This window comes from Schistocerca nitens, chromosome 6, assembly GCF_023898315.1.
Source record: "Schistocerca nitens isolate TAMUIC-IGC-003100 chromosome 6, iqSchNite1.1, whole genome shotgun sequence".
Lineage (NCBI taxonomy): Eukaryota > Metazoa > Arthropoda > Insecta > Orthoptera > Acrididae > Schistocerca > Schistocerca nitens.
The window spans coordinates 588,486,234-588,505,026 of NC_064619.1; the positions used below are offsets into that span (position 1 = coordinate 588,486,234).

General features: G+C 42.1%; 1 protein-coding gene across 4 annotated transcripts in view; it reads left to right on the plus strand.

The window, feature by feature from the left end:
* LOC126262602 (uncharacterized) overlaps nt 1-18,793 on the plus strand; it is a 132,937-nt gene that overhangs the window by 46,069 nt on the left and 68,075 nt on the right. For all 4 annotated transcript variants that reach the window (XM_049959350.1, XM_049959349.1, XM_049959351.1 and 1 more), the window contains one exon: nt 820-1,066. In XM_049959350.1, the coding sequence (XP_049815307.1) occupies nt 830-1,066 (237 nt within the window). In that variant the 5' untranslated portion in view covers nt 820-829. The remainder of the gene's footprint in view (nt 1-819; nt 1,067-18,793) is intronic.

Sequence of the window (18,793 nt, forward strand, 5' to 3'; positions counted from 1 at the left end):
TGTAAGTATTCTAAATCAATAAAACTTCAAGATACCGGGAACAGGGGCAGTGTTTAGCATTGCAAAGAAAGAGACAGAAATATTCTTAGTCATTAAAACAATATATATATATATCGTTCAGCAATCTATCTTTGCCAACGTCCGAGAGGTTTAGCGATTTCCAGCTCCTCTAGTAGAGTCAATTTCTTCCCCTTCTGAGTGAGGTGTAGTATCCTCAGGTTTTCTAGTGTGGAGAACTGGTGCTCTCTGTACTTTAGATGCTCACTAAATGCAAAATTTTGTTTAATCTGACTTTCCTTGGTTACCAAGTGATCCCTGAACCTGGTCTTGAACCTTCTGCCACTCTGGCCTATATATGACTTTCCACAATTGCTACAGTCCAAGTTATATACGTCTGATCATCTATACCTATCTCACTGGGGGCATTCATTGTGAATATAATTATATTGAAGTTTATTACTAGTAGTGTAAACAAGATGCAAATCCTGATTTTTTAAACAGTTTAGCTAAATCATAAGAAATGCAGTGCTGTAAATGACGTGTACAGTCCTGCAATAAAGAAAAACTTCAGTAGTAGACCATAGAGGTCTTCCTGTCTCATGGTTTTCAAGGACCAGGCTTGTGAGGATCCTGTTCGTGGGGAACCAGCAGTTTAGCAGTGATACAGTTGAAGGGCTCTGTAATATTGGAAAACAGATCTAGGGAGCATTTACTCAGCTGCTGCAGAATAAAATTCCACAAGCAGAAATCTGATGATCATTATTTTTAGTTAGTTTATTGCATGTTACACATTTCATTTACCGGATCATATGTTTTCAGGCCTACAAAGATGGTAAGAAGGAAATCTGAACCAAGTAGAGGTGGTCCATATGGCGCTAGCACCAGTTCACTACAGAGTACCCTTAAAAGAGGAGTAATAACACGTAGCCGGCACCAATACATTCCTCAAAGAGAAGTAGAGGCACACAGCCAGCCCCACAGTGATCCTGAGAATGAAGTACAAACACCTGAAAAACGGTTCTCCAGAAGCAGCCTCTTGCTGCAGGGTGGAGAAAGTTCAACTCATGTAAGTATAACTTACGTTTTTGTTTTGTAAAATAGTTGTGTGTACGTTAAGGCTGCAATGTCAGACTTGACTCTTCTTAGAAGTGCAACTTATAACATTCTCTGGGAAGAATGTGTGTTCGTAGACTATTAATTTTTAAAGCAAGCAGTAGACCCGTAATCTGATGCGGGTTGTGGACTTTAGTATCATTGGTGCTACTGCAATGACTTCTTAAATGAGCAATTTTTATAGTAAAGATTTTTGTGCTACCTACAACAGCTCTGTGCTATCAGATGCTGGTATGTTAGAGGAAGTCTAACAATTCAAAGAATATGCATGAAGTGCGAACTAAATCCCTTATTTGACATTGATAAATATTACTTTTCCCAATCCTGTAACATTGTAGCCTACTGAAACAAATGGATTTATTTTGCTCTGTCCGTTGTGCATTCATTTTCAGACATTTGAGAATGATCCAATAAAGGATGAACATGAAATATTTACTCAGGAAGTAATCTGGGCTAGGTCGTGGTCCATGATTAATAAGGTATATTTGAAATTAATTTACTTAAAGTTACGTACACTCGAGACATTGTATGAAGGTTTCTGTCCCTCACCCACTAAAACAAATGCATCCCCCCCCTTCCCACCACACACACACACACACACACACACACACACACACAAAATGCATCATCAGCAGTCCTGGAATCCATCTACAGACATGTATTTGAGATTTGTCCTCCTTGAACAGTAACTGCTGCTTCAGAAAAATTCTCAAGGTGGTCTGACTTGGCATGAGGAAAAGGAGACAATATGAGACAATATTTGGGTATCTGGATTGTAAAGAGTGACTGACAAAACTATCATTAGTGAGAAACTTTTGGAGCTTCTGCTGCACTAAGTTATGTTTGGGGGGGGGGGGGGTTGTCCAAAGCAGGCTTTTCCTTCCCTAGCTTTTTGAGAACTTACTAAAAAGAAATTCTAGTATCCCAATATGTTGACCGTAACAGTGGGTCGGAGACCAATCTACTGTCAAGAGAGATACAATATTCTACCAGTCTGGAAACTTCACCGAAAGCATATGGCATGACCATCTTGGATATGGAACAACAATCTTATTGCTGTTGTCATATGAACCTATTCACATCACGCCGTATGACTAGCACTATGAAAACTAAATGTGGGTGGTTTGGCGAACAGTTTTCTTTGTACCTGGTGATTTGCAGAGTGAAAGGGGGGGACCAAGGAATTATTTCTAAGGAATAGTCAGTCACGGTTCTCTTTGGTCACAGTCTGTCTCATTCCCTGGTATAGTCATTCACTATGGCCAGTCTTGTTCTTCATTATATTTCCTCCGTTCCTTGATACTGCCTCAGTCTCATTTGGCTGGTCTCATTCTTTTTCCTCTTTCCAGTTCCATTGCTCCTAGATCAGTACTGAGTTGTCGTAATTTTTTTCACTGTGTCCGTCTGTTATTGTTCTGTTTCAGACTGTGTTCAAAATGGTGACCTCTGATTTTATATGTATTCTATTCAGTGCCCATGACCAGTTATTTATAACTTTTTATAATTATGTAACTCATATAAAATTAAGTTGTATGTCGTACATATTTTTTTTTTTGTGGAACAAACAGAGAAATCTGTTAACACAATTTTTAAATTTTAGTGGAAGAAAGCTTACATAAAACCTGTGATTTTCACATTCCTCCCAAAAATAAAATGTGACACTTCGGGACCCTCTTATTTACCAAGTTTGGCTGTTTCCCCCACCCCCTCCCTATTTTGGTTTCATTGCACAAAAAATGAGTTGTGAGTGATTTCGGCTCGGTAATAAAATGGAAAGAGCTATCTGTCTCCCCATTTAAAGAATGTTAGAATTGCATAAAACAGTATTTATGTTGACACCTATCTCAGCCAGATAATTTAGGATTTTTGGTTTAGTAACTAGGTGTAGAACATTGACATACTCATTTTCATGACGCTCAGAAGAATATAGCATAAGGGACTTTTCACTCAAATCAAACCAGTTTAAAGACACCATCATTTTATCATTTCATTTATAATTACTGGGTTTCGATCAGTACCTATTTCAATCCTTTTATATTTTCATTTGTTGGTTGTGCTTCTCGATTCAGTGTAGTTTCCACGTATGATTCAGCGGATGAAGGAGACAGAACAAGGAACAGGAACCATGAATGATTTTTCAGTTTTTGTATAACTATGATCGGGATATCACTATCAACGACTTCACACACGGCCAGGGTCACAGATTTACGAGGTTTATCTCATCGGTGCATTTGCAATGAATCGTACGCTAATTGCTTGTTAAGGATGTGACTGTTTGTTCTCTTAGCTCCCAATTGAGAAGTAGTGCCCAATGCATTTTAATCACCTGATCCTTTCTTCGAAGTGTTCCAGTTAACTAAATCATTTGAAGCTGTTTCCACAACTAGTTTTTGAAACCGATGTTGTGGTAGCTACCAAGTCTGGTAGTAGACGTTGTAACCAACAGTCAATAGGTGAACAAACTACACCTCCCTTTTCTCAGAGCCCAGTGTCGCATGGTATTTTTGTGCTGCATGGCTTTTTAAGGCAGGTATTCCTCCACTTTGTTTGATAGTGTTTCCAAACCTGATATTCAAAGCCACTGTCGACTTCCAGTGCAAGTGATTAGACCTTATAGGTCTCGTGTCTGCCATGACATTACCAACATGCTATAATGCATCTCATTTACATAAGTCATGTCGGGAATTACTATGATAAACACTAACGTAATTGCTGTCCATGCAGTGATGCCATGTGTGTTGCCTGCAAAAACCCTGGACACCTATCTTCTATGTGTTATAAGTGTCAACATCAAGGCATGTGACATCCTTAATGTTCCTATTCCTTGTTGTTTATAACAATGACTTGTCCTAAGACTGGATGTTAGTCTTTATTTTGAAGTGAACTGCATTGAAGAATGCATCCACATATGAAAATGTGATGTCTTACTTAGCTAGTTATCCTTATGTTGACTTTGTTGTCTTCTTTAGAGGCATGATAACATCTGTAGGTCCTCTTCTAGTATGGAGAAAATTAGCTGGTGATAGTATTGTGGAAATTAGGTAATTCTTGAAGTATTAAATGAGAACTAAATGAAGTAAAGCAGCTGAACTTTCAAACATTTGTATACTGCAACGTTTCCCATATAATGAAGGCACAATTTTGAACAAATACAACAAATAATGTATCTGCTTTCTGCAACCTTACACGCTATTAGACTTCCACTTACAACCTCCATAATTAAGAAGAGTGGAGGTACTGTACCAAGCAAAGATTTCACAGCCTTGTCAAAGACAATCTCTAGTACATATGTACCAAAATTAATAGAATTGATTTTACATAACTTTGTTTAAATACATAACATATAAATATTTAAATGCGAAATAATTAATTTTTATTAACATGGATTTATATGAACATTTCTTTATGTAAACGAAAATACCAATAGCTGGTAGTATCACAAGATTCCTTATGTGCCATTGGCTTGATTACATTACTTACTTCAGAACATTGTCACACTGGTTCCTGCAGCTGACAGAACTCCAAACAAAGTGATGATCCTATTAACCATCAACATTGAGCAAGTGGAGTTTCAAGTTGGTACTTGAGCTGACTTGTTGCTGATGATAAATGTGGACACACAATATAGTACTGGCTCACAGCCATTTCAGTGGCCACAAAAAGAAGTGGCATCTTACAGTGGCCATAACACTGTGTGAAGAGGCCAACAAAATATGCAAGTAAAGTATTGAATATAGAGCATAGACTAATGTTTCTGGTTATAAAGATGGCAGTACCTATTAACATTTTTGGATTAAGTACTGCCACCGCATTTGGTTTTAGAGTTAATGTCCAAATCAATCTGTTATACTCCACCATTCAATGTGGATAAGTTGTATAAACAGTATAATATGAGGAATTATTTGAACTGTCACTCCATTGTGCCACAAAATCTGAGGCACATATATCATTAAAAAAAATTAATTTCTGTTGAGCTCTGCGAGTTCATTAGCGAGATACCCCAAGTGATGCAAGAGTAGATAGACTAAGTGAATTAGATGTCATTGCTGTATTTAGTCGAATCTGAGTCGCACTCGAATCTAAGCCGCACCTGAAATTTGAGACTCGAAATTCAAGGGGGAGAGAAAAGTTTTAGGCCGCACCTCCAAATCAAAACAAAGTTGGTACATTGTAATATGAGACACAATATAGGTCAAATGAATGATGATGCTGCAACAGTAGTTTGGTTCGGGTCGTAAGCTTAGCAGTTAAAAGCTTTGCCAGGTAGCCATTGCTATGCGTCAGGTGCTCCGTCCGTATTTGTACCCTTCCTTTTTCACATGCTTCGTCTGGTTTGAATTGATTGCTTATTTTTCTTTGATCTGATAAGTGCCGTTCTCTTTGTTATTGGTGTTTACGTCACTCTAAGCTGAAAATGCATACTGTACTGTGTCATGCATTGTTTGTCGCATTCTGATAGTGAGTGTTCACGGCTTGTCGCCACTCTTGGCATGGCTTGCTTTTGTGCGTGCTACCGCCGCTTATAATTAAGGGAAAAAAAAGAGAGGAGAATCGTCTCATTGGCGAAACAATGGCAAGAGACTGCTATTTGTTGTTACTTACACTGCTGCTTTCTTTGATAATGATCAACAAGAACCAAATAATAGACTGCGTATGATAGAAGATGTTCTAAATGAGAGTTTAGCGAAAAGTTTTCTCCGTTTGAAAATCTTTGTAGACGCCTCTTTAGTACATTACATTCTGCACAGAAATTAGTCATCTTAGATTTAAAAATCTAGTCAATTGCCGTGCTTCATTTCTGACTGTATCACTATTAGGCATAAGAGTATTACGTATATAAATGTGACATGATATGTATATTCTTCCACGTTTGCTGTTGTCTCACTCTAGTTTCATAGTTTATTAGGCAGACAGGATTTAAATGAGATAGCAGCAAACACGAAAGAATACATGGCAAAATGTTTATATTCGTATTATTCTTATGGTGAAGAGAATACTGCGTGTGATTCACAATTCATAAAAGTTCCTGTTAGCAACCACCTCTTCTCACAGGTAGGAAAAAATTCAGAACCTAGATTTGGCCATATTGACAAACCAAGACCATCTACAAGATGTATTGTAGGTGGTCTTGTGACAACCATCCCAGTCTTGCCAGTCGGATTTTCGTAGTACATTGAAATGCTGAATTTGTATTTACTTCGTTGGATAATGTATGAAAATGCAGTGGTCGAAACTCGGGGCGGAGAAAAAAAGCTCGTCTTCCACCCCCCCTTTTTTTTTTTTTTTGACGCAGAGGTTTCGGCGCCAGTATTTATCTTTGTGCCTGCAAAGCATGCCTGTGTAGTGCTACATATATTCGACGGCAGAAGTTAGTTGTGGTGGCACCTACCAACATTTTTCAGAACTTCCGCTTACTTTGCACTCGATTCTAAGCCGCAGGCAGTTTTTTGGATTACGAAAACCAGAAAAAAGTGCGGCTTAGATTCGAGTAAATACGGCATGTCTTTATCAGCTAGCCTGTGGGCAGTGCCCATAGATTTAATTAAAAGAACCTATTGGTAGTATCAGAATTTTAGGTGATTCTAAGACAACCTTTAATGCAAACTGCAAATGAACCTATATACTGTTCTGCACTCGGGAGACTAAGGTCAAAAGTGACTGGAGTGCTTATTCGATAAGATTGATCTTGAATATGCATACTTACAGCAAATGCAACAGATGTTGGTGCTCAGTACATGTATGTACTCTTATTGCCCAACTTCTGCCATTGATAGTGTGCCAGCCATATTCTAGTATTACTTAGCACAGTTAATAGAGGTATTCGTAACTGCAAGTTATGTGGACGACATTAATGTAAATAAGACCACATGGGAACTGCAAATGAATATCATTAAATACTATTGTCTCATTTACAGAAAAACTGTACATGGTGTGCCCTATAAAAGTGCTGTTTTAGCCAATAAATCATATTTTTAGCAACAGTGGTCTCAAGCCATCTTGAACCACTTGGAAGTTATAATCAAATTACTTTTGCCTAAAAATGCAAAAGAGTTGCTGTATTTTATGAACAAATAAAGTATTACGGTGAATTTACATCTAAAGCAACTCAAACTGAAACATACTTCACAAAAATAGCATAACATTTGAATGATCTGACACTTGCCAGTGTGGTTTTCTTGAACTGAAATAAGAACACTCTGCCTGGTAAGCTGCACGTCATGCATGTTTCAGTATGGTGTTAGTGCCTTTCTGTCCACTGGCACAGAACATCCCATCATATTTGCATCTGAATCACTGACATGAACTAGTCACAGATGGTACAAAATCCCATCTGCTAATGCCACATAAGCTGTTGATCTCCCTCTTTGATCCCTGCTTATGTCCGTCCCCGTGTTGACTGTCTACAACTCTGTAATACACTCTGACCCCTGACTACATACTATTTCTAAACATCCATATTTATGAAATACATTATTGTCCCACTACCCATCGTACAAATACTGGTGCTCTATCCTGTCTGCCTAAATGGCCAGATGCTGACTTTGATATACAGGATTTTTATAATTGAACTTTCACTATTTGAGAGGATCCCATGAAAAAAGGTTGATTGTAGGACAATGAGCTTTGTAGAAACATTTGTAATGACATGCAGAAGAGAAGGAATTAACAAACCATTTGAGAGAAACACATTTTAATTTCCACAAGGGAGGGTAATATTTGTTAGTTGCGTACACTGATTACATTCCAGGTTAATGTGGTCATAATATTGACCATCTGCATCTGCAGCAGCCTGGAACCACACTTAAGAGATTACTGTTGTCCAAAACAATGGTCCATGAATGTTCAGCTGTCATGACACAGGTCATGTATTGCTTGGGCATTGTATATTGCGTCCAGCATTCTCAGCCAAGGTAATGGTAAGTTCAGCAATTTTTGGCGCAGTTGGCTGTTGGTCTCTTTCAGGAACAATCACCAGTTAATTTGAACTTCTTCATCTACATTAATACTCTGCCAGCCACCTGATGGTGTGTGGCAGAGGATACTTCCAGTATCACTGACTGATACCCCTCTTCCCTGTTCCACTCACGAATGGCGTGTTCTTCAATCTCGTTGTGAAAAGAGGACCTGTCTGAATTCCTTTAATGCTTTCATACTAGTGAAGAGCAGCAGTACTGTTGCTGTTATTTTGATAAAACAGTTTTATGGGTAAAGCCTTGTTTATCTTGTCCGCACCCATGTTGACTGACAGCAACTGCAATGCACTCTGATGCATGTGTTTAAACCCTTTCATTGCCATACCAGTAGCAGCACCTAACAGCAAGTCATGACACTAGCACTATTAACAACGCAAATCCTGCAGTGCAGTATCTGAACGTCATTCCTATAAAAAGTTGGGTTCCTGCACGGTGAACAGTTTTTTGTCCTCAATTGCTCAAGTAGCGAAAGTGTTATTATAACCACGTAGTGTGTTTTTTTCTGGATGTGGCTTTTGTGGAAAGTACTCTTGATGAATTTGCCGTAACTGCTTGTGAAGTAGCTGCAGTCACAATGCGGGGCCCATTACTTCACCAAGTAGTATTGGCTTTACAGGCTTGGGGGGGAGGGGGGGGGGGCAATTTAATAAGGAAGTGATCCAGCACCTAAGACACATACTTATTCTTCTCCTTACCTCACTGACTGATTGCTACCAAGGGAGTTCTGCCAGTTACTGAGGAGGAAGAATGTTAGCTCGTCATCCCTCCCAAACTCTGCCACAGTATCCATAGGATGCTGTTTTGGGATGTCTCATATGAAATATCAGGTATGCAATTTTGTTTACTGGCTCCTACTAGACAGAGACATTAGCTCATATTACACAAATGAATTTATCTATGCTTTTGAAACATACACTCCAAGTGCACACACCAATTCCATCTGTGTAAATATGTGATGTAACAAACGCTCGCAGTACACTATCGACAGACTCGCACATCTGACGTTGAAGTAGTTGATACCTTGTAATGCTCTGGAGTGATGCAGAGGTTTAAATGATTTGGATAAGGTATAATTTGAAAAGAATAAAATAAAATATAGAATTATATAGACATTACCCGTCTGTGTAGAGGGATAAAACTAATATTACAGAAATATGAAGACTCTAGCTTATCAGGAGTTGACTGGTTTGTTTAAGGCTACTGTATATTGCGATGCAACTAAAGATTTTTCGGTGAGACAGATTCAGGGTATACTTAGTTCCTTTGAAAAGGAATAAAAAAAATCTACATCTACCTTCTGGAAACCATTGTGAAGGCAACGGAGAGGGTACGTCTCATTGTACCATTTGTTAGGACTTTTTCCTGTTCCTTTCGCAAATGAAATGTGGCAAGAATGATTTCTTAAACAGCCCTTTGTATGCTGTAACTAGTCTAATCGTGATACCTATGTGTGTGATATGATATGTAAGGGATTGCAGTATATTGCTATATTTGCCACTTGAGGTTGGTGTTAGAAACTTTCTAGCAAGGGAATGGTCCAATAAGACATTTCAAAATTTTAGCTGCACTGCAAGTATTTTGTAAAAAATGTTGAAGTCACACATTTTTACCGCACAAAGAACAGCTTATAACAGCAGTTTGTACAGCCATGCCCACCTAGCGTGCGACTCAGTGACACGCTAACGCAACACCGCATAGCGGAATTATCCGGAGTTCACAGACACCAATTTTAAGCATCTAAAGCCTGTTTTACAATGGAGCGAATGGAAGCGAACACATGCGAATGAGCATTTTCAGAAAATTCACTACCGTCCTCTTGTGTATGGGTAGAATCATTTATTCTAGAGGGAATGGAAGAGAACAAGAGAACACGGAGTAGTGAACATTGCCTATGAATGCTTTGTTATTAGTTTTTAGTTTTTGGAGCTAATATTTGGCACACAGGATACAGTTCTATCTTGTTAGAGCGACAATGTGAAACTTTGCTATTCAGTGAGTATTATTTTGCGTGGCAAGCGCACTGCTCTGGAGTATGACAAATGGTGCAGGGAAGGAAGAATTTAAGTGTCGCAAAGAAAAGACAAGGTAGAATTCAGGCACCAGCAAAATACAGAAGCCCATGACAAAGAAAAACTTGTGGCAGCCAGGCTATGGGTTGTTGAGTTAGTGTTCGTTGACCTCTCATCGCCTATTATTGTGTCAGGCCTTGTCGTCCGTCAAATATGGGGTGTCTAGGAAGCATGAATAAAACATTCAAACAAATTGTATTAATGGGTTTTATTAAAAAATCATAAGAGAGAATACTTAACTTCGAGAATTACACAAATGTCACAAGTAAAGGGTAACATATGAAATAATGAATCTTCTTTAGTATAAACAATCACAATTCTGAGCTACATAGAACGTACAAGCAAAGTAAGCAGTGTTGACGCTTCTATACAAGTGCCTAGTGTTGAAACTACTACTGAACTGCGACGCGACCAGTTGGGCGTGGTGCTTATGTCCTCTTTGCACAGGGGCTGCTTCTGCCATGTTGTCGTCCTGGGGAGTGGTGAGTCAGCGTGTGATTGGCTGGCATCATCTCACAGCCATCTCTTCTCTGTTGTTCCCAACGGATGTGTCAGCGCTTGACTTTTTGCCATAGCAGTTGAAATGAAATATGTCTTGCAGTATTACACTTTGTAACAATTGCTGTAAGCCACTCCGTATAATAATGTTTGAATGTTGTACATTTGACTGTCAATGAGACAGGTCTTTGTTTATTCTCTGTAGTTGTCACAGAAATGCTAAGTGTCTTTCGAAGGACAAAACCAAACATTTTTCTTGCACCAGGCACATGGGACAAAGGAAAAATTGGTGCAGTCAGGCACTTTGCAGTAACCCCTAGTTCTATTTAGACAGAACTTGGATGGAGTCAGAAATGGTCCCGGCTGTTGTTCTGCATATTGTGCTGCATACCACGCATACTTGATCAAATTCGTAAAACGTGGCAAGAAAACTGGTAATACACGAGTGACTGGACCTTAAGAATACTGTTCCACTGATAAACATGAAATGAGAGAGAAGTATCAAAAATTATGCTATCTGAAAATTTCCTGAAAAATTCTTTACACTGTCGAAAAACCCTCTGTGGGTCCAGGGGTTAGAATGGGGCAGAGGTATTCCTGCCTGTCATAAGAGGTGATTAAAAGGAGTCTCACACATTTTGGCCTTTATGTGATGGTCCCCTGTAGGGTTTGACCTACATTTTTCAAAATTTTCCCGAAGAGCGAGCCAACTGGGGAAGGGTGCCCTTACGTGGTGGATCTGCACTTCTGCTCACCCTCCAACTGTTGGGTGAGGTTACCCTCCTGGGTGTGTATTTTTCCATCAGGTGTGCAGTATCGTTTCCTACGCTGACAATGATAATGGACTTGTTTGCTTGGTTGCACCTGATATCCAGCACAGTAGCCAGTCCGTTGTGGTGGGGCCACCATACATCCTGTTGGTTGTAGCCTCCTGACTACACACGGTTCACTCTGCTGATGCTTACACCGTTAGCTCCCCACGTATGCCGATGGGTAGATGCCTGTCACCCTGGGGCATCGGGACTCCCAGCAATGGCGGCCATCCTGCCAAGTGGCCTTTGCTGTGGCTTGGTGGTGCCCGTGGGGAGGGCCCCTGGTCAGAGTTGGCATCAGGGTGGATGACATGTGATGAAGCGTAGTACATCATTTCTTGCTGGTAGTCAAACACTAGCAGTCTCTAAGCGTTCACGGGCTCAATTCAATGCACAGAAGTACGACCCCAAATCGTTGCCCTCCCGTGCCGCACCATGGGAGGAACGTCAGGCTAAGAATGGCAGCGGCTCTTATTCGCTCCGGTACCTTGTATGTTCGAGAGCTGATGGGGAATCTTTCATGACGATGAAGCCTCAGTTCTTTGTTGAGCATTTAGAAGACAAGTTTGGGGAGGTGGAGGGCTTGTCCAAAATGAGATCTGGCTTAGTATTGATCTAAACAGCATCCTCTGCCCAGTCATGGGCATTACTCACTTGTGACAAGCTGGGGGATGTTTCTGTAACCATCACACCCCATAAGAGCTTAAATATGGTCCAGGGTATCATATTTCACAGGGCCCTTCTTTTGCAGTCTGATTAGCTGCATACCAATTTAGAGTCGCGTGGTGTAAATTTCGTTCGGCATGTCCAACGGGGTCCGAGGTATAATCAGGTTGCCACCGGTGCCTTCATATTGGCCTTCAAGGGTGATACATTTCGCGAGAAGGTCAAGGTAAGGTGATGGTCTGTGATGTAAAGCCACATATCCCTCCCCCGATGTGGTGCTTTAAGTGCTGGAAGTTGGGCCATATGTCTTCCTGCTGTACTTTGAGTGTCACATGTCGAGATTGTGGACGCCCATCACATCCCAATACTCCATGTGCCGTGCCGTGCCTCCCATCGGTGTCAACTGCGGAGAGCACCATTCGCCTTGCTTGTCTGATTGCAGGATTCTCCAGAAAGAAAGGAAAATCATGGAGTGCAAGACCCTGAACTGAACTGACTGACCTACACTGAGAGGCTAAGAGGAAATTTGGACACCTACATCCTGTACTTATGACATCATCTTACGCCGCTGCTACAAGTTGTAGCCCCATCAGCTCCGCTAACCCAAGTCACTTCTCAGAGCCGGAAATCTACACCTGCCCCTTGATGGGGGGGGGGGGCACTTCCCTCCCTGTTGCTTCTGCATCATTTACCTCAGGAGCACACACACCCCCCCCCCCCCCCCTCGCCCCCCAGACATTGGTGATATCAGTCCCCACTTCTGCGCTGGAGAAGCGTAAGTCTTCTTTGGTTAGGAAGGGGCCGCTTGGGTCACTCCCTTCCCAGGTTTCTGCTAGTGGGAAAGATGACACCCACCAGTGGTTGATGAGCCCAAAAGCAACTGGTCATAGGGCTTCACGCTCATTCTCAGTCCAGAAGACTGAATCAGTGAAGTACTCCCAGCCAGGGAAACCCAAGGAGAAGCGAGAGAAATCCAAAACGAAGATCCCCAAGACCAAGGGAATTGCAGTGGCAACCAAGCCACCGCTACCTACAAGCTCTGCGTCTGTGGATGAGGTGGAGATTCTGGCATCCACAGAGGACCTAGATTTTGCTGGACTCTCAAAGTGGATATAGACTGCTCAGGCTGTAAGTTGATGGCAGCAGGTGACCCTGAGGCGTAAACTGCCTCATTGATTGTTCCATGCCTTCCCAGTCTCACGATGTCATCCTCCAGTGGAATTGCGGCGGTTTTTTCCACCGCCTGGCTGAGCTATGGCAACTGTTAAGCTTTACACTTGCTTGCCTTATTGCCCTCCATGAAACATGGTTCCCGGCAATGCGGACCCCTGCCCTCCGTGGCTATAAGGGATATTACAGGAACCATAATGACTGTAATTGAATGTCAGGTGGAGTTTGTGTTTATGTCCTAAACTCAGTCTGTAGTGAAACTGTGTCCCTTCAAACCCCTCTTGAAGCTGTGGCTGTCAGAATGAGGATGACACACAGGGTGTCTATGGCCCGGGACAACCGGGAGATCCGGGAAAAACCTGGGAATTTTTTCATCTGGGAGAAAACCGGGAAAAACCTGGGAATTTTTCTTTGTTTTTGTTCTTAGTTAAATTTTTGTAATTTTGACTGGTAAGAACCAATACTCTGACAAAGGATATTACTGTATCCTGCTACTGCAGAATAATCCTACGGCAATAAAACATGAACGAGAGAAAAAAACTGAAATAAAACTTAAATTGCAAAGGAAATGCGCCATTTACAGCAACTAAACACAGCGCTCATACAAGCGTCTGCCAACAGCAAAATGTGTCAATGGCTTTAGGAAGACTATGCAATGCTTCATAACAACAAATTGCCTCCGACGAGCATGACGTTACAACTGTTAACATTACATCTACATCTGCATGTTTACTCTGCAATTCACATTTAAGTGCTTGGCAGAGGGTTCATCGAACCATAATCATACTATCTCTCTACCATTCCACTCCCGAGCAGCAGATTTGTTTTACCAGTTACAAGTGGGATCATGTGCATGCGCAGTTGCGTAATACCTTCTTCCACTTACGGCTAAAGAAACGTGGCTGTTGGCTGTGTAAGCATTCGCAACAAAAATTTTACTGGCGCGCCCAAGCTGCCAGATTGTGCAGCAGCCCTGGATCTAGGAGTGTGTGTGTGTGGGGGGGGGGGGGGGGGGGGCAATTCATATTCTTGAGGAAAAAAACCTTGTTTCACAAAGCGCCTAGCATCCAGCGCACGTTGGTCTAGCGATTATACGTATGACTTTGAAATGTGTCCCTGTCGGTTTTTGAACATTGTTGAACACATTCTAAGTTGATTTCTGAATGAATCATAAGTTTATTTGTGAATGTGTTCATTTTAATTTCCACTGTCCTGAATGTAGTTTGATGGCTTCCAGTACAAAATATACACGTTTCAATTCCACAGACCGAAATACAGTGACGTGCGATAGAAGAATGCTGTGTGAAGAGGTGTGGTGCTGCACTTTGGCACACTTAAGATCAAATAACACGTCTTACAGTTCCTCGGACACATATGTTTTATGTATCAGAGTCTTCAGAAAAATGTGCGTTACAAAATGAACGTATTCTTCAAAATTCGATTTTTTAAAAAATTTTTGACGCCCTATCTCAAAACGCTCGAGGGATGCCACTATCTACTATTGCCCCGGTTCAGAAATATCGTAGATACGGGTCTGATGCGCAGAGCAGTCTGAGTTACAATAGGGAAGCGGGTAGTCTCCACGTGACCCGTGTTTACATTTAGTGATTTTGCTGTTCCCTTTTTGTCTACTGCACTCACGTCAAATGAAAACCAAATTGATTTCTGTGGCTGGGAGCTATCATGTGAATTAAAATACATTCACATAATTACAGAAGGCTAAAATATATTATTAGTTTCAGATTTTATTTTATTTCCACGTTTCTGACAGTCAAGCATTAATTGCCATGCAGAACAAAGAAGTTATTTTTGTCAGTTTTCTGAAGAAATTTTCTTTTATTAATCTTTTCCTCTGAGGCAGTCAATATATTTGAAACAAAGGGTTTAATTTCAAACTTGTGGCTAGTTTCAACCGTTCACTGCATTTCAAGTGTACGTTTTCATCTTCTGGCACGTATGGCATTATGCCATAACAAAGAACCAGACATGAGATAACAAAGTACTGGTACCCAAGGAAATTTACGTCCCGAAACCACATTGAAAAGTTAAATATCAGGTCGATGCCTAATTCACTGGGAATCCAGGACTCATTTAAAAATGGCTCTGAGCACTATGCGACTTAACTTCTGAGGTCATCAGTCACCTAGAACTTAGAACTAATTAAACCTAACTAACCTAAGGACATCACACAGATCCATGCCCGAGGCAGGATTTGAACCTGCGATCGTAGGTCGCTCTTTGATGACAAGCCATGTAGAAGAATTTATAGCCCAGAAGATCACACTTTTATGTCATTATTAAAAAATTTACTGGCGTATTTGTGTGATATATCTTAAAATGTAATACGTTCATAAAAGACCAACATTATATGTGAAAGCTTAGCTTGTCTTGCAGCGTATTGGCCTTAGAGACCAATATGATATGTGAAAGCTTTGTTTTTCTTGTAGCAACATTATAGATATTAATTTAAACCATTAACTTTTCCTGTTCGTGTGTTCGCGCTACTTAACAGTGATGTTGCTATTGGCTGACTACACCACGTGTCCGAAGCTCTGAATATCTGCTGTCATCGGCTGGCGAGATCACGTGACATGAGCTATGACTGGCTTACAAATACGCAATCTCGATTTCAATGCTTCGGAAAGTAACATGCGGTGTTTGGTGGAATTCAAATTTATATTTCGTAATACGAAAATGTGCAACGTACATGTTACTGCACATCAAACATCTTTCCAAAAGGTGTTTAGTTTTCTAAAGCACCGGGCAATTCTACTCTCATGTATAAAACCATAACCATTCAAAGGATTGATAAGTTATACAGCTCCGAGAGAAAATATACTGTCAATTAACAGGGAAAAACTATGTTTCCACCTGGGAGAAAGTGTATTTTTAACCGGGAAATCCGGGAGAAATCCGAGAATTTTTTTTCCTTGTCCACGTATACACCCTGCTACAGGAATAAATATATTAACTGCACTGATTGATCAACTCCCTAAACTTTTCCTACTTTTGGGAGATTTTAACACCCATAACCCGTTGTGGAGTGGCACTGTGCTTATTGGCCGAGGCAGAGATGTCGAAAATTTACTGTCTCAGTTCGACCTCTGCCTCTTAAATACTGAGGCCGCCACACATTTCAGTGTGGCTCATGGTAGTTACTCAGCCATTGATTTATCAATTTGAAGCCCAGGACTTCTCCAATCTATGCACTGGAGAGCACATGACAACCTGTGTGGTAATGACCACTTCCCCATCTTCCTGTCACTGCCCCGGCATCAGGCACATGGACACCTGCCCAGACGGGCTTTAAACAAGGCGGTCTGGGAAACTTTCAACTCTGCTGTCACTATTGAATCTTCCCCACACAGGAACTTCGATGTGATGGTTGAGCAGGTGACTACAACAATCCTTTCTGCGGCAGAAAATGCGATCCCTTGCTCATTATGGTGCCCCGGCGAAAGGCAGTCCATTGGTGGTCGCCGGAAGTCGCTGAGGCTATTAAGGAGCATCGGCGAGCTCTACAATGGCATGAGCGGCACCCTTCCCTGGAGCACCTCATAGCCTTTTGAACAGCTCTGTGCCCATGTTCACCACCTTATCAAACAATGGAAGCAGAGGTGTTTGGAGAGATACTTCTCGATTATTGGGTACCATACATCACCTTCCCAAGTCTGGGCAAGGATCAAACGTGTTTTCGGGCAGCAGACCTCAATAGATTTTCCTGGTGTTAACATAAATGGCATGTTATCTACCAAAGCAGTCGCAATTGCCGAGCACTTTGCTGAACACTGTGCTTAGGCCTCAGTGTCAGAGGATTACCCCCCAGCGTTTCGCTCTCTCAAATGGCGGCTGGAAGGGAAAGTCCTCTCATTCACTACACACCACATTGAATCCTATAATGCCCCATTTACAGAGTGGGAGCTCCTCAGTGCCCCTGCACATTGGCCCGACACTGCACCTGGGCCAGATCGGATCCACAGTCAGATGATTAAACATCTCTCATCTGACTGCAAGGCACAACTTCTTATCTTCAACCAGATCTGGTGCGATGGCATCTTTCCATCACAATGACGGGAGAGCACCTTCATTCCGGTGCTCAAACCCAGTAAAACTCCGCTTGATGTGGATAGCTGTCGGCCCATCAGCCTCACCAACGTTCTTCGTAAGCTGCTGGAACATATGGTGTGTTGGCGGTTGGTTTGGGTCGTGGAGTCACGTGGCCTACTGGCTCCATGTCAGGGCGCCTTCCACCAGGGTCCCTCGGGTCTGCCATCCAAACAGCCTTTTCCTGATGCCAGCACCTGATTGCTGTCTTTTTTGATTTACAAAAAGTGTATGACATGACCTGATGGCATCATATCCTTGCCACATTATACGAGTGGGGTCTCTGAGGCCCGCTCCCGATTTTTGTCCAAAATTTCCTGTTGCTTAGTACTTTCCCATGTCCAAGTTGGTGCCTGCCATAGTCCCCCCCCCCCCCCCCCCCCCCATTCCACCACCCTCCAATATCCAGGAGAATGGCATCCTACAGGGTTCTGTATTGAGTGTATCTCTATTTTTAGTGGCCATTAATGGTCTGTCAGCAGCTGTAGTCTCACCTTCTCTATATGCAGGCAACTGCATTTCGTACAGCCCCACAAGTACTGGTGTTGCTGAGCAGCACCTCCAGGGAGCCATCCACAAGGCGCAGTCATGGGCTCTAGCCCACGGTTTCCAGTTTTTGGCCGCCAAGTCATGTGTTATGCACTTCTGTAGGCATCGTACCATTCATCCGGAACCAGATCTTTACTTTAATGTCGATCCACTCATTATAGTGGGGACATATTGATTCTTAGTACTGGTTTTCAATGCCCGATTGACTTTTCTTCCTCACCTTCGTCAGCTTAAGTGGAAGTGCTGGCAACGCCTCAATGCCCTCCACTGCCTAAGCAACACCAACTGGGGTGCAGATCGCTCTATGCTGCTGCAGCTCTACAGTGCCCTTGTTCAATCCCGCCTTTTCACTATGGAAGTCTGGTGTATGGTTCGGCGGGACCCTCAGCATTGCGTTTACTTGACCCAGTGCACCACTGTGGCGTTCAACAAGTTACCGGAGCTTTTAGGACGAGTCCAATGACCTGTGTCCTAGTGGAGGTCGGAGCCCTTCCATTGCAGGTCAGGCGTGCGCAACTGCTGGCCAGTTACATTGCACACATTCGTAGTTCTCCTGCGCATCCGAATTACCGTCTCATTTTCCCACCCACGGCAGTTCATCTCTCGCATTGGCGGGCTGGGTCAGGACTTCCAATTGCAGTTAGTGTCTGATCCCTTCTTTACAAATTGTAGTCCTCGCCTTTACCACCTGTACTTGAGGTCCATTGACGTACACCTCCATGGTGTACCCCTAGGCCACGGCTTCACCTGGACCTTTCACATGGCCCTAAGGATTCAGTTAACCCTGCGGCTCTCTGCTGCCACTTCCTCTCGATTCTTGACATGTATCGAGGCCTTG